This window comes from Passer domesticus, chromosome 3, assembly GCF_036417665.1.
Source record: "Passer domesticus isolate bPasDom1 chromosome 3, bPasDom1.hap1, whole genome shotgun sequence".
Lineage (NCBI taxonomy): Eukaryota > Metazoa > Chordata > Aves > Passeriformes > Passeridae > Passer > Passer domesticus.
The window spans coordinates 114,240,220-114,254,874 of NC_087476.1; the positions used below are offsets into that span (position 1 = coordinate 114,240,220).

Below are 14,655 nucleotides of genomic sequence, written 5' to 3' on the forward strand. Positions count from 1 at the left end.
AGATCCCAGGCGGTGACAGATCCCGCCGGTGACAGATCTGACCCGTGACAGATCCCGCCGGTGACAGATCTGACCCGTGACAGATCCCGGCCGGTGACAGACCCCGGGCGGTGACAGATCCCAGGCGGTGACAGATCCCGGCCGGTGACAGATCTGACCCGTGACAGATCCCGCCGGTGACAGACCCCGGGCGGTGACAGATCTGACCCGTGACAGACCCCGGGCGGTGACAGATCCCGGGCGGTGACAGATCTGACCGGTGACAGATCCCGGGCGGTGACAGACCCCGGCCAGCGACAGATCCCGGGCGGTGACAGATGCCGGCCCGGCCCCCAGCGGGCGCACGGCCCCGCCCCGGCGGCTGCACGGCGTCACGGGGCGGGGAGGAGCGGCGGCAGGAGCGGGCCCGGGCTCGGGCGGGCGGTTCTGTTCCGGGTCGGCCCCGCCTGGGCAGGCTGCGGGGCGGTGCGCGGGGGCGGCGGCCCCGGCCATGCGGAGCCGGGCCGGGCGGCGGCGGCCGCGCAGGGCCCTGCCTGGGCTGCGGCGGGGCCCATGAGCCGCCGGGGGTAGGGCGGGGAGCCCCTTCCCCCGCCCCGCCGCCATGTACACCTTCGTGGTGCGGGACGAGGGCAGCAGCGTGTACGCCGAGGTGAGCCGGCTGCTGCTGGCCAGCGGGCAGTGGCGGCGCCTCCGCAGGGACAACCCCCGCTTCAACCTGATGCTGGGCGAGAGGAACCGGCTCCCCTTCGGCAGGCTGGGTAAGGTCCCTCCGGCGCTCCCCGCTCCCCGTCGGTCCGTGCCGGCGGCTGTGCGCTCCCGTCCCCGCTGTCCCCGCGGGTCTCCGCAGCTTTCCGCCGCCGCCGGCGGAGCCCCCGCGGTTCGGGAGGCGGTGCCCGCCGGCCCCGCTCCCCGCCCTGTCCCTGTCGCTGTCCCCGCGGCCCGGCGGCCGAACAAAGCTCGGGCTCCGCGGGGTCTCCGTGCAGCCGGCCCTCTGCGGGCCCTGCTGCCGCTAGCCGGGGCTCGGGGGAGCCTCTCCCCGAGCTGCCGGAGAGGGATTGCACCGGGCCCCCAAACACCCCGCCCGGCTTGAGGCCTGTGGTGTGGTGCAGCAGTGGGAAGGGCGGGGGTGGCACAGGGGTCACCGGAGACCCCCCCATGACATGCGGCAGAGCTGAGATCCCGGCCCGCTCTGGGTGCAGCCCAGGACTGCCTTCCTTTTCCTGCAGCATTCCCCTGGGGGCCCTTGCACCGCAGCGGGGGGATTCGGACGGGCTGCGTGCCTTTGTGGGGTCCCTGCTGCTGGGCAGGGACACTGCGGCGCTGCTGGGCTTTCATGGTGTGCGGGTGTTTCTGCTGCTGGAGACAGGAGGCGGAACAGGTCTAAGCCAGGCACGGCCAAACCTTCACTCCAGAGCTGGGGCTGGTGGGGATGTGCCTCTGCAGGGCTTGGTGAGGGTGACAGCACTGTGCCTGCCTGGAGCAGGGTGTGGGTAATTCCAGAGGCCCTGTGTGTGTAGAACCCCCTACAACCCCTGCCCCACCACCTCTTCCCCTGCTGCCTGGCCCCCACTGTCACCCTGCCACCACACGGGGCTCTGGGAGCTGCCCTGTGTGGGTTTGTCCCCTGCCTGCCGTGCTCGCTGCTGCCCCATGGCACAGCCGCCCTGGCCCTCTGCCCCGCCGGATGGTGCAGAGCCCAGGAGCAGGGAGGGAGAGTGCCCACAGGCAGCAGAGCCAAGCCAGGCCCTGGCAGCGTTGCAGGGCGTGGCAGGGAGCAGGGCTGCACTGTCATCTTGGCCCTGGTTCCTTTCTTTCTGGGGTGGTTTTGCAGCACTGCTTCAGGCTGCAGAAACAGCATAACAGGCAGAGCCCCCTCACTCCAGCAGCTCTGGTGCAAGATGGCTTTGCAGCCCCTATCTTGCAGCCGAGACCCATCTCTGACTGCTTTTAACAAGTCACCAGTTCCAGCACCTCTCCCTTGTCTCCTCCACATTTGTGAGTGGAAAGTCCCCATCACATGGCAGTGCCATCTGGTCACCTCCTGCTGTCGGGGTGTCTGCAGCGGGCAGGGAAGCACCGGGAGAGGCTCAGGCAGTGAGGATGCTCACATGTGCTGGCAGCAGGCACAGCAGGCAGACCTGTGCTTTAACTTGCCCAGCATGGAGGACCTGTGAGCATCAGGCCTCATTGCAGAACAAGCGCAGTTCTTTGCATGCACAGCACGTCCAGCTGTGGTGGGCTTGTGGCCATCTCTAACTAACCCCTTCCATCCTCTAAAAGTGTCCTGGGGTGATGGAAGGGCTTCCCTGAGCCCTTCAGCATGTGTTGCCATGGGATGCCCAAAAACTCAAACCATTTCTCACAGCCATGACATGTCTATAACCCATGGAGAGGGGCCATGTTTTGGCACTGGCATCTTTAAACCATCCTCCTATAGCAAGAACTGGTTGCCTGAAATCAGTAGAGTCAGACCAAAAATAACATGGTTATTTTGGTGCATTTTTCAAGAAACTCTATCTTCTTTGGTTCGTCTTCCTGAGCAACTGTTGCATCAAAGCTGGCTTGGTTTTCCTAAGGGCTCTACTCGGTGGGAGCAGACATTAATTCAGGGAACTGCAGGGATTTGCATTACTCAGGGCCTAAGCTGGATTGTGGAGAGAAGTGGGGACTCTCAGCATGCACCACTGCTTCTGCCCAGCTGCAGGGACCTCTCTGGCTCTCACTGATAACCTAATTCCTGGGGGAATTAAGCTGTGTCCTCATCTAGGAGAAAAGCAGTTTGTGCTGAGGGGATGGAAAGGAGGAAGAGGCTGCAGAGGCCTCATGTAGCAGGGGATGCAGGGCTCTGTGCTCTGCTGGCCAGGAAAGGATTGCCACTTTGGTCAGTGACTTGGCAGCTTTTTAATCCCCCTAAATGCATGCTACAGACCTGACAACACGCCCCACAAGTTTCCCTTCCTGCCTTGTGGTCCCTCTTTGCTGGCCACCCAGCTCTCTGTTGCAGCCCACTGCTCCATGGCAATGCTCAGGAGCCCGGTGAGGCTGCATCTCCCCAGGATAAACTGGAAACAGAAGAATATTTGAGGGATTTTATTATTTTCGTTTCAGTAAAAAAACCTGCCTGTGCTGGCTGCAACTTGAAGTGCCTGAAGTTACAGATCTTTTCTGCAGGATGGTTTTCAGCTACCTTGTATTTAAAGATTTGTGAATAAAAGTGACCCAGGTCAGGGAAGTGACTTTCAGGCTGAAAATAGATATTCACTCTCTGTGATCTTGCAGCTGTCTGATGTTTAAGGCAATGTTTGCTCCAGGCCATTTTTCCCAGGAAAACACCAAGGAGGATAAGTAAAACCCTAAATCCTTTTTCAGGATTCTGGTCCCTCTCAGAGAGCTTCCATCTGAGCACAGGTGTTTCTGCCCTGTGGAAAGGTGAAGGCAGGCAGGCTGTGGTGTGGAGCCCAGTGCTGGTAAGGAGGTAGCACTCTGTCAGTGCTGGGGCCACAGCTGGATACTGGGACCAGTTTGGGACTTTCCAGTGCAAGAGAGGCTTAAACATCTGGAGTTAGTGTAGGAAGGACCACCAGGATAGTTAAGGGGACACAGGTTGGCAGCCAGGCACTGGGACAAGGACTTAGTATCTGTCTTTAGAGATACTCAGACTTTGGACAAGAGGTTGGAGCAGAGACTCCCAGAGGTTCATTCTCACCTCAGGTATCCAGCAGGTCTTGTTGCACACTGCAAGATTCCAAGTCTTTCAGTGTTTCCCAGTGTTTTGTGGTACCAGGCCCAAGAGGGAATTGTGCTGTGCATGACAAAGGAAAAAGGCTCTTTGCTAAGCTGTGATCTTTGTGTCGGGGTGAGTTTCCCTGCATCCTCCACCGGTATTTAAGAGTAACTGAAATCGTGGTTCTTAAAAGCTTACACCAGCAGAGGGAGAACACCTGCCAGTTCCCACTGTGAATTAGGAAAAAATTATTTTCCTTTGCAAGATGGATGTGTCAGATTGCATGTTTTTTTGTAACTAAATGAAAGAAACCACAGGAACTAGTACCAGTTTACAACCTGTTTCTGTAATGCAGGGCAAGGAAACAGCCTCCTTTTTTTTTCCCCCTACTGCACAGGTCCTTTGCACCAAGCAGCTGTTTTGCCTTTATTCATTGAGGAGTTTGTCTGACCTCTGTTTCCCCTTCTTAGGCCATGAACCTGGACTTGTGCAGCTGGTGAATTACTACAGGGGAGCAGACAAGCTGTGCCGCAAAGCATCTCTGGTGAAGTAAGAAATTCACTGAAATGTTAGATGGGCTTGGCAGAAGCTTCTCTTCTGACCCTTGCTGAGTGTTGAACCTGTTTGGAGGGTATTTCACAGAGCAGCTGCCCTGGGAGTGTCCTAGCATGTGCTGCCTTCAGACTCCTGGGCTGGTCTCTAGAGCTGTTTGTGTGCACAAAGGGCTCTCTGTAACCTCAGGGGAAATGCCATTTCCACTGAGTCGTATCTACTTGAAACCATGGAGTGTATTGAATCAGATTAGAGCCAAATCAAAAGGGAAAAGAAACCCAAACGAATCTGCTCTTTTTCCTTGTAGACATTTAATTAAAACCTTCTCCTTTTATTCTCTGTTTCATACAGAGAAGAGACACTAATGTGCCTTTAGCTAATCAGATTTGTTGGTCAAACAAATGCTTGGAGACATCTCCAGGAAGAGCTCTGGGAGTTATTTCTGCATGACCTGCCATGCCAGGGTCTCCTGGGGAGATGTGGATGAACTTTCATGGTAAATAACCCTGTCCCTGTGCAAACCCTGCTCCCACTAGAGTATCTGTATGTCAGAGCTCTTGGTCTCCTTCAGCAGTTTGATTGCCCATTACAGTCTGTGCTGCCTCTCACTAATGCAGTCCTGCAGACTGTGTGTGCTGATCCAAGGCCTCTCCTTCCTCTGCAAAGAGCCTCTTCCCAGTTACTTTCCTGGCAGTGGTGATGGTTTTTGTCAGAAGGTGGCAGAGTATTTTTAAACAAGCACTTAGAGCATTCCTCAGATGAATTCCTCTTTAGCCTGTTACCTGGAGTGCTGAAACCTGTTTTTGTATCCTGCAGCTTGGCTGACCTTTTTAACTGTGGGGTCAGCCATGCATCAAGCTACTTAGGAACCCACAGGACAACAAATGACATTCCTCAGGGCTCCCAAAGTGCCACTGACTCACTGCCATCTCAACAGAGAGGCACAAATGCACCTCATGAACTCTGCTTTTGGCTTTAAGCAAAGCACAGGCATTTGGAGAGGCAGGCAGCTCCCTTGACTTTGAAAGAAAACAGGCCTGAGCTCTGCTAACAGGAATTTGCTGCCGTCTCCAGACATTACTGGTAGGAGAGATGTGCCTGAGGGATTCCAGACACCTTGGGATGTGAAACATGTAACTGTGCCCTTGCTTTCTGTGGCTTCCCAGTGGTCTTCATACACAGCTGGAGCACCAGGTCCGATCTCAGTGGGAATGGGACCAAGGGCTGAGCACCAGCACAGAGAGCATTACTGCTCTGGCTTTCCTTTTTCCAGCTGTGATCACAGCATCCTTCCTGCCCTGAGCCGTGTCAGCAAAAATATCTCCTCAGTTCCCTTGTGGAGAGAAGATGCAGGGAATGCACCACCAGCTTTAGTTATGTGGAAACTTCTCAGCTGTTAGTTTCATGATATCCATGGTGTCAGTAAAATGTTTAATGAAAACATGCAGGTTCTGGTTCAAAGAGTAGTGCTTTGCTGTGAGCTGGGATTGCCATGATATCTTTAGGAAAACCGTAATTTCAAGGATCTAAGAAAAACAGCACAGACTGTCCATGAGCTGCCATTCATCATCAAGCAAAAGAGCCCAGCTAATGATGATTTTTCCTTATTAAATAAGCCCCGTGCAGGTGGGGACACTGGAGATTAACAGCCTGTCTCTCTTCACCCAGGCTAATCAAGACAAGCCCTGAGCTATCGGAGTCCTGCACGTGGTTCCCCGAGTCCTATGTGATTTACCCAACAAACTTGAAGACCCCAGTGGCTCCAGCACAGAATGGGATTCGCCATCTCATCAACAACTCAAGGACAGATGAGCGGGAAGTGTTCCTGGCAGCTTACAACAGGCGGCGGGAAGGCAAAGAAGGCAACGTGTGGATAGCCAAGTCCTCAGCTGGTGCCAAAGGTTCATTCTCCAGCACCAGGAGCTATTTCTCATTATTCCTCACTCTTTACATGATCTGTAGGGTCACAGGGTTTGGCTGAGCTGAGCTGATGTGTGGTCTGTCTATCAAGGGCTTCAGTGACCGTGCCAGACAAGCAGTGTGGTGTGCAGGACATGCACAGTAGTGAAAGGGCCTCCACTTCTCTACACATGCACCTCAATATGTAGGAACATGCTGTGGGGAGAAGGCAGCAGGGACCAGCAAGTGAGGGGAATGTGGAGAGCAGGTTAGAGGGAGCAGAGCAGGGTACAGGGAGGCAGTCAGCAGGCAGGACAGTAGCCTTCAAGGACAAGGAGCCCAACTCCCCATGCTGCAGCTTAACTTGCCTTCTCCTGGGTGGAAATCCTGCTTGTCTTTCTACCAGACTGATGTGCCTGGTGCCAGTGGCCTGCCCATGGTCACACTGACAGACTGGCTGAGCAGCCACGGGCTCAGTACGTCACAATTGCACCCAAGCCTCAGGGGAAGGTACCAGAGCAAAGAAAATCAATGCAGTGTCTGTCTGTCCATTGAATCTGAATGGGACAACAGATACCCAAGTGGTAATGTGTCCTTCCTTGTTCCAGGGTCATTCCATCACTCACTCTGCAGAAATAATGAGCTGTGAGATAGCTGGACACAGCTGTAAATGCAGTGCTTTGGTAACTGTGTGCTCTCTGTCAGTTACGGTGTTATCATGGGCACATTATTAGAATGGCTGTGTTTAAAAACTTACCTGGATGTGTGTGCAGCAGAGCCCAGCCTGAGGAAGGACCTGGTCTTTTCAGAGAGAACAAGCCCACATGTATTACTCATGTTTGCAGAGTCACTTTGCATGCAGCTTTGCAAAAAAGAGAATGCAAAAGCCAGAGCTGGCTGCAGGGAGGCTGCACGATAAAACTGTCCTTTACACCAGCTTCCCTCTCTGTTCTGCTCTCTTGGCTGTGTCACCAAGAAGAATTGGGAGAGTATCCCTGTTTTCATCAGGAACGAAGGGGAGATGAGTCCTTTTGTTATGCCAGTGTGAGAATGTGTTTCTGTGTGGTAAACTGGCAAAAAAATCCATTTGGGCATTGGGAAACGCAGTTGCTGTGGTCTGCTGCAGGCTGAGCAGGTTCAGACTCTCAGATACTTTGTGCACGTGTGATCCCCTCTTTTCTGCACTAAAGCAGAGTAGCCTTTTGTATTCATCACTGTGCTGCTGCAAATTAAAGTGGAAAGCAGAGTCTCATGGTAATCTTCTAGAGGGAAGTTTTATATATCTGGAGATTACTTCTGATGAAGAAGAAAGCTTGTTCATGCTAATTACCAAGAAGGATACAGCTCAGGCACAGCCCTTGTCTTGGGACAGGTCTAACAGAAGCTTAGTCATCCATCAGTAACAGGAAAATTCAAGGTTTAGGATGCCCTGACTCAAACATTTTAAGGGTTTGCAAGTGTGGCTGGAGGTTTTGGTGTTTTCTTTGACAGCTGCCCCACATAAGCTGCTTTGCTGCCTCACTGGGTTGCTGCCTGGGTGCACAGTCAAACTGAGCCTCCCCTGGGTTTGCCATCTGTCCAGTGTGGAACAGGTGCCTGCTGATCTCCCCACTGCAGCAGCTTTGCTGGCTTAGGGATGTTGTTTCCCTCCTTTCCCCAGTGCACAGCCTGAACTGTGCCAGTGCAAGGCTCTGCCTTGCTCTGCTGTGATTAGGAGACTAAAAAATCTTGCCCTCTGCATAAATCATGGGAAAATACTTTAATTTCAGATTTCCTTTCAGTAGAGTGTGCTGGAACAGTAGGGCTGGGAAGCTGAGCAGAGGATGGAGCAGTGGGAGTACCTGCAGGGCTGTGCTGGCAGCAACCTTCAGAAATCACAGCTAGGGGCATTTTTCATTGAATGATCCTGTCAAACCCTCCCTGTGCTTCTAACCTCTGTTATCTCTTTGGTGCCCCCTTGAAGAGTGGGGTTTTTTTTTTGCACAGTATTTCCTCAAAAGCACTCAGCACAAAATTAAGACTAAGTAATCAGGTTTAGTCCAGGAAACTAATACCTCAAGAGCAGGCATAGTGCCAGAGGAGGGTTTGATAACTTTACCTGAGCTGGATTATCCCTTCTGGCACCATGCCATTCCTTTATGAAATCCCAGAAGGAAAATGGTCTCTCTTCAGTGCTCTGCAACAGAAGTTTGCTATTTGGACTCTTGCAAGAGATGAACAGTGACAGCTTCAGCCAAAATGTGGGAGTGTTTAAATGGCAGAGTTCATTTTTTTAATGAAGAGCTTCCACAGCAGGAACACTGAGTACATGGATGAACAATTTAAAATAGTACTTTTCCTTATTCAGCAATGATTTTAATAATAACTTAAATGAATTCAGTGAGCAGGGCAACACTGCACAAATGTGCACGTGTGACTGCCTCTGGCAGCCAGAGAAGCCAGACAGGGAAAGTAAGTCTTGAGTCTGGGATAAAAAGCCCCACAAACCTCCCTCCTCAAATAAAAAAGAAAGGCAAAAATCTTTAGAGAAAATGTGCCAAACTCCCTGTTCTCTCTAAACTGCTGAAAACCAGGGAAAAACAAAACCAAATTTGTTAAGTGCCAAGTACAAGCACCACATCCTCCTACCCCTGCCAAGCCTAGATAGGAAGGAAAAAAAATGACATAAAAGAAACCAGAATGTCCCCAAGCCAAGCAGCTGCCTCACTGCTTCCCAGGTCCCTGCCTGCTGTGCATCTCACACCTCAACAGCCACCCCCTACAGACATGCCCTGGGCATGTCAGATCCCCTGGATTCCCATTTGCATCAGGCCTGGTTTCTGGGGAGCCAGAGGCCTGTGGCATGGCAAGAAAGTGACTTCTCCACAGATTCATTCCCATGGAGTGACTGTGGCATTGCTTGGGCACTGTTTGACCCTGGGGCCACAGGTTCTTGCATGTCGCTTTTTGGGCTAATGAGACACTTGGGGCCTGACAAAGCTCCAACAAAGGCAGAAGGACCCTCTACCTAATTTTGTCTTCAACTTTCTGTGCCAGGGGAAGGGATCCTGATTTCTTCAGAGGCTGCAGAGCTCCTGGACTTCATCGATGAGCAGGGACAAGTGCACGTGATTCAGAAATACCTGGAGAATCCTCTGCTGCTAGAGCCAGGGCATCGCAAGTTTGACATCAGGTAACCTTTTCTGCCTGTGTAATACCAGTTTTCTTGTTCATGCTGTTTCTTTGAGAGCCACTGAGACTAGAGTTTGTTCTCCTGTCCCCCAGGAGCTGGGTTCTCGTGGATCATCAATATAATATCTACCTCTACAGAGAGGGTGTCCTGCGGACCTCTTCCGAACCATATAACAGTGCTAATTTCCAGGACAAAACCTGCCACTTGACCAATCACTGCATTCAGAAGGAGTATTCCAAAAACTACGGGCGGTATGAGGAAGGGAATGAAATGTTCTTCGAGGAGTTCAACCAGTATCTGATGGATGCCCTGAACACAACGCTTGAGAGTAGCATCTTACTGCAAATCAAACACATAATAAGGTAGCCAGCTGCCTGCTGCTGAGGAGAGCAAAACCCTCAGGGACAGGGAGTGTGTATGGACACAGCTGGGGAAGCAGACAGAGCAAGAAGGAAAGGGTTTCAATTGCAGAAATTTAGGATAAGGCCATGAATACCCCCATGTCACTGCTCAGTGAGAAGGCACCTCCATAAGTGCTGTTGCCTCAATGGTATGTGTCCATGTCTCTGTGATTTGCCAGCTGTGGCTGGAGAAGGATAGAGTGAAAAGGGAAGAGAGCAGGTCAAAAGACAGGGCTGGGAGAGGCTGAGGTTAAGAAAGGCTTAAAGGTGATAGAGGGGAAGTGAAGGTGAACTCAAGTGTACAGAATCTGGACGCTTCCCCCACCATCAGCCAGCAGCAGCACATGGCTGTTGCCTAGGTCATCTTACTCACTCCACAAGAGCCAGTTCCTTCCTGGGCATAGAAAGTGCCTGGAGAGAGATCTCAGTGCTGCAGAGAATCCAGGTCTTGACAAAGCAGTCCTTCATGAAGGAATTTGCTTTGCCAGTACCCCATTGCTGTTAATTGCACTAAAAAGATGTAGCATAGTCTTTGAGGGACTTGAAGGCAAATGAGCATCCAGTGGCAGTTCCCCGGGGAGCTGCTGCAGCCCTTTGTGGCATTGCACATCATGTTTTTCAGCTTGCCTGACCCAGTGGTGAGGGAGGATGCTGGATGCTCTCCAGCTCTTTGTGAGTTAACTCAGGGGTGTCCCCACATGGATTTTCAGTCACAGGATCTCACGTGCATGGACCTGGTTATCATGGCATGTGTTGGACATAACTTGTAATTTGGGAGAGTTCCAGGGCAACCCCTCTTACTTAACGTGTCCACAGCAGCCTTAACCCTGAGTTCCTGTTTCTCCCTTCACAGAAGCTGCCTTATGTGTATAGAGCCTGCAATCAGCACGAAGCATCTTCACTACCAGAGCTTCCAGCTCTTTGGCTTTGACTTCATGGTGGATGAGGAGCTGAAGGTCTGGCTGATAGAAGTCAATGGGGCCCCAGCATGTGCCCAGTGAGTAAATCAGTGGAACACCCTTGTGGTGCCACCATTCACATGCCTCACCCAAAACATGGCTATCTCCCAGCTCCAAGTGAAAAAGGTGAAAGGAAGTGAATGGTGAGGGAGTTTTCCAGGCTAACACTGACACTGCTCCCAGTACCAGTCTGGGTTCATTACTCTTGTCTTTGTGTTTGGTATCCCCCAGCTTCTTTCCCACATGGGATGGGGCACTAACCTGGGTTTTTGAACAAATGGGTTTGAATATAACTTGGGTAATTTTTATTACTTTTGGGTTGAAGTTATGTTTGCAGATTTAATGTTTTGGGAATCAGATTGTTTCTCAGCCTCTGTTGTGGCACCACTGGTAATTGCTCTTTATATCAGCACATGTTAAATGAGTAGTATTAAGGGCAGCAGCTGGGAGTGAGTGACTAAATTTGCAGGCAGCAGGACCACAGAGTATGCTGTGGATGCTGCAGGTGTTACCAAATCTCTGAAAACCAGAATAAAGACTCCTTAACACCAATTTAGTGATAAGAAGGGTATCATTTACTCAAATCACATGGGGGATAACTCCTGACCTAATGTGTCCATGTGATTTTACAAGTGTCTTGCTTATATACAGTCACTACATGCATGTTACAATTTGCCCATTACCAAAAAACCCTCCCCACGTTCCCAGATTTAAGTCCTTGTTTTGGCTGTGCCTGCATTCCTGAGCCAGATGTCGTCTTACCTTCCAGGCATCCTTGCTGGGAAAGCAGACTTTGCATGCCTTGTTTCTCTGCTAAGAGTTCACAGGCACAGTAAAAATTGAATTAACCCTTTTGCTATCACAGAGATCGAGTTATGGCTTCTTCCAGCAGCCACAGGGAGGCTGGAACAGCCAAACAGCCCTAGCCATGAAAATCTCTGTGTAGGCACAGCAGGAGGTGCTGTATTGCATGACTGAGACAGCTGCAGGAGACCAGAAATTTTTGCTAAGTGAGCATCTGTATCATATTTTTAAAAACCCCAGCAAAACAGAACAGGCTGTACATCGCTGCATTAGAATTTGATCAGATTAGATGTTGATTAAATTAGGTTAGATCATCACTGACAGTAGACAAAAAATGCAGGTCAAACCTACCAGACAGCCTGTTCAGCAGCTTTTTCAGGGCTAGAGCTTGGGGAGCTTTCTGTGTCCAGGGAGCCCTGTTCACAGTGTGCATCATGGTGCAATGACTGCCTTGCACCTCCTTGTCTTGCTGTATGGGTAGAATTTGGCTGTTGCTGGGTGGATTTGGATTACAGCAATGCCCTGTTTGTTTTGTGCCTCTTGGAAGGGCAAGGGTTTTGTTGGGCACTTGGAAGATTGAAAGCAGCTGAGGTAGGTTTTGGCTATTTGTGACTTCTCCTGTTCAGAGTTGTTTTTATTTGTAGCACTTGGATCACACAGCTCCCATTTAAAGAGGAAAAAAAAAATAAACTGCTGTAAGTAATAACATTCCCAGAAGCTGAAAAAATACCTCACTGTCACACAGCCCCAGTGGCATGGAGTAAAAGGCATTGTTAATCCTGGGAAAAACAGGTTTGGTACTAAATATGTGCCAGATGGCAGCACATTCAGGGAGGTTACCCATGCATTTCCTCCAGCAGAAAATGAAGCTGTTATTAACTCAAACTTAACCTTATCTCTCTTCTCCCTAATCCTGCTGTGCATGAGCTGTGCCATCCTGAAACACATCCCACATGTCTGAAGGTCCTGTGAAGCCCCTGAGCTGCACCCCAGCACAGCATTTCATCAAACCAGGAATGCATCAGAGCAGCCCCTCTGGGGCACATTCCTGTGTGAACAGCATCTGGTGCAGTAAATCCCAACTCCCTGAGTTGGAAGGCTGGTACAGGGAGCCCTGAGATGTTTTCTGCCCCTTTGCATCTTGTGGAGTCACAAGTCTGGGGCCTGAGGGTCCAGAGCCTCTGACTGTAAACATAGATAATGGGTTTTGTGGTTCTTTGTGAAAGGGAGCAATATTGGGAATTATCACCATGGAAAAAGAAGATATTTGTTGGTGTAAACAGGGAGTAGGTGGAAGAAATACTGCTCTCCCCCTGTTTGCCACCCTGAAACTCCTTGTAATGGGAATAGGATCTTGTAGATCTTGCTGGGAAAACACATTTCTACATAAAAATTGGGCAGGCTTCTGCTGGTTTGTCCTGCCTGGGTATCTGATTCTCCCTCTCTCTCTCATCTCTTAGGAAGCTGTATGCAGAGCTCTGCCAAGGAATTGTGGATGTAGCCATCTCCAGCGTTTTCCCCCTCAGTGACACTGGGCAGAAGATGAGCCAGTCATCCTCAATCTTCATCAAGCTGTGATGATGACACAAGTGCCACCGCTGTGAACAGGGAGAGACTGCACCCCTCGGGTCAGCACAGCTTGGTGGCTTATCTCAGTAACATGCCAAAAAGTGATAGAGACAGGCTTCATATTTTCTGGGAGACCACAGGGAAAAACAACAAAACAGGCATCCTCACAGAGCTGTGATGAGCCAGAGCTGCTCAGATATCTCTGCCTGCATTCACCAAAATCCACTTTAGAAACAGCTCCTGTGACTTTGATACCTGAAACAAATCTCTCTGGGAGTACAACAGAACAACCTTAAAATGAAACCCCAGCAGGGATACTGTAATGCTGTATTAGCTCCTCCTTTTCTATAGAGACACCATTGGGTTTTTTAAGGGAATCGAGTGGAGAGAACGATGGAGTTGTCCTCCTCCCGCTGCGTTTATCCTTTCCTCACCTACTGCATCATTAGTGCCTTAGCTCGGCTCCAAATAGGTGACTCCTTTCCTTTGTTCCTGCTCTGTTACATAGAAAGGAGCAAGCTCTCCTGGTGCCTAAAACCAGGAACACCAAGAAGTCAGTTTCCTTAGGTCATTTTCCAAGCTGCTTGGCTGAACACCCAGGCAGTGGCTGCTAAAGGGTGCTGAACTGCAGGTGGTGAATTAACCCAAGCAAGGAAGGCATTTTTCTTTATTTATAGCTATCCCTTTTCCTGTTGAGATTTGAATCAGTGATTGTCCCAGCCTGAGGCAGTTGGATCCTGCTTAAAGGAGGTAGAGAGACCCCCTTGGAGCTCACTGGCAGGCTGTAGGATTTCTAGCATCGCTTGTGTGCTGAGTGTTGCAAGTAGCAGGAACCTGATCCCAGTTTCTTCTGAGGCACTGCAATGAATTTAGGCTCTTCTCTCAGATTTCCCCTTCATGATTTACTTGAGGCTTGGACCTGAAGTCTTTCTACCCAAATCTCATTTGATCCAGCAGTTTTATTCTTGTCCATTTGACAAATACTGTAATCTTCTGCCCTGAACACAGTCCACAAGTTGACTTTAGCTAGGGGCAAGGTGGGTGAAGTTTTGTAGACCAGGAGAGACATTCCTGTTTGCCACACATCTGGGAAATCAGGTGCTTTGGGGGGAAGGAGAGGTTACATTCCTTGAGGTCTCTGTATTTCAGAGCTAACATCTGCTTCGGGTATAACGTAAATCCCTGTCTTGTGTCCCACCTTGTGAAGTCTATCTGAATTTGCAGTGTGAGCCCAGCACATCCCTCTGGCAGGGAGAGATGGTCAGGGAAAGAAACCAGTTCCTGTTCCCCATAACAAACGAAAAAGAAGACATTGTGGAGATTACAAGCTGCCTGCATGTAATGGGAAGTGAATCAGCAATGGAATTTCTGCCCTCCTCAGAAGAACGTAGCATTTTGGTGTACTCATCTCTGCTTGTGGTGGAGATTTCAGAGTTCTTCATGCAGCCGACAATCCTGACAGGAAGGGGCTGCGTGATAAGCAGGGAGGAGGGTGTGGGGGAAGGATTGTTTGGGTTTTCTAACCTTATGACAGCACAGAGGTGTCAGAACTTCACTGCAGTCCAGGTGAAATGT

General features: G+C 50.8%; 1 protein-coding gene across 1 annotated transcript; it reads left to right on the forward strand.

The window, feature by feature from the left end:
• Positions 1-418: 418 nt before the first annotated feature.
• On the forward strand, positions 419-13,401 carry TTL (tubulin tyrosine ligase). Its single transcript, XM_064415267.1, has 7 exons — positions 419-758; positions 4,195-4,273; positions 5,945-6,177; positions 9,212-9,347; positions 9,440-9,709; positions 10,602-10,745; positions 12,972-13,401. The coding sequence occupies exons 1-7, from the start codon at positions 602-604 to the stop codon at positions 13,087-13,089; spliced, it is 1,137 nt and encodes a 378-aa protein (XP_064271337.1). The 5' UTR covers positions 419-601; the 3' UTR covers positions 13,090-13,401.
• Positions 13,402-14,655: the final 1,254 nt, after the last annotated feature.

Excerpts from the sequence above, each read along its gene's own strand:
- TTL (XM_064415267.1), top strand. The coding sequence starts at position 602 with ATGTACACCTTCGTGGTGCGGGACGAGGGCAGCAGCGTGTACGCCGAG. Across the intron at positions 759-4,194 it reads GCTCCCCTTCGGCAGGCTGG|GCCATGAACCTGGACTTGTG; the intron begins GTAAGGTCCCTC and ends TCCCCTTCTTAG. Across the intron at positions 9,348-9,439 it reads CATCGCAAGTTTGACATCAG|GAGCTGGGTTCTCGTGGATC; the intron begins GTAACCTTTTCT and ends CCTGTCCCCCAG.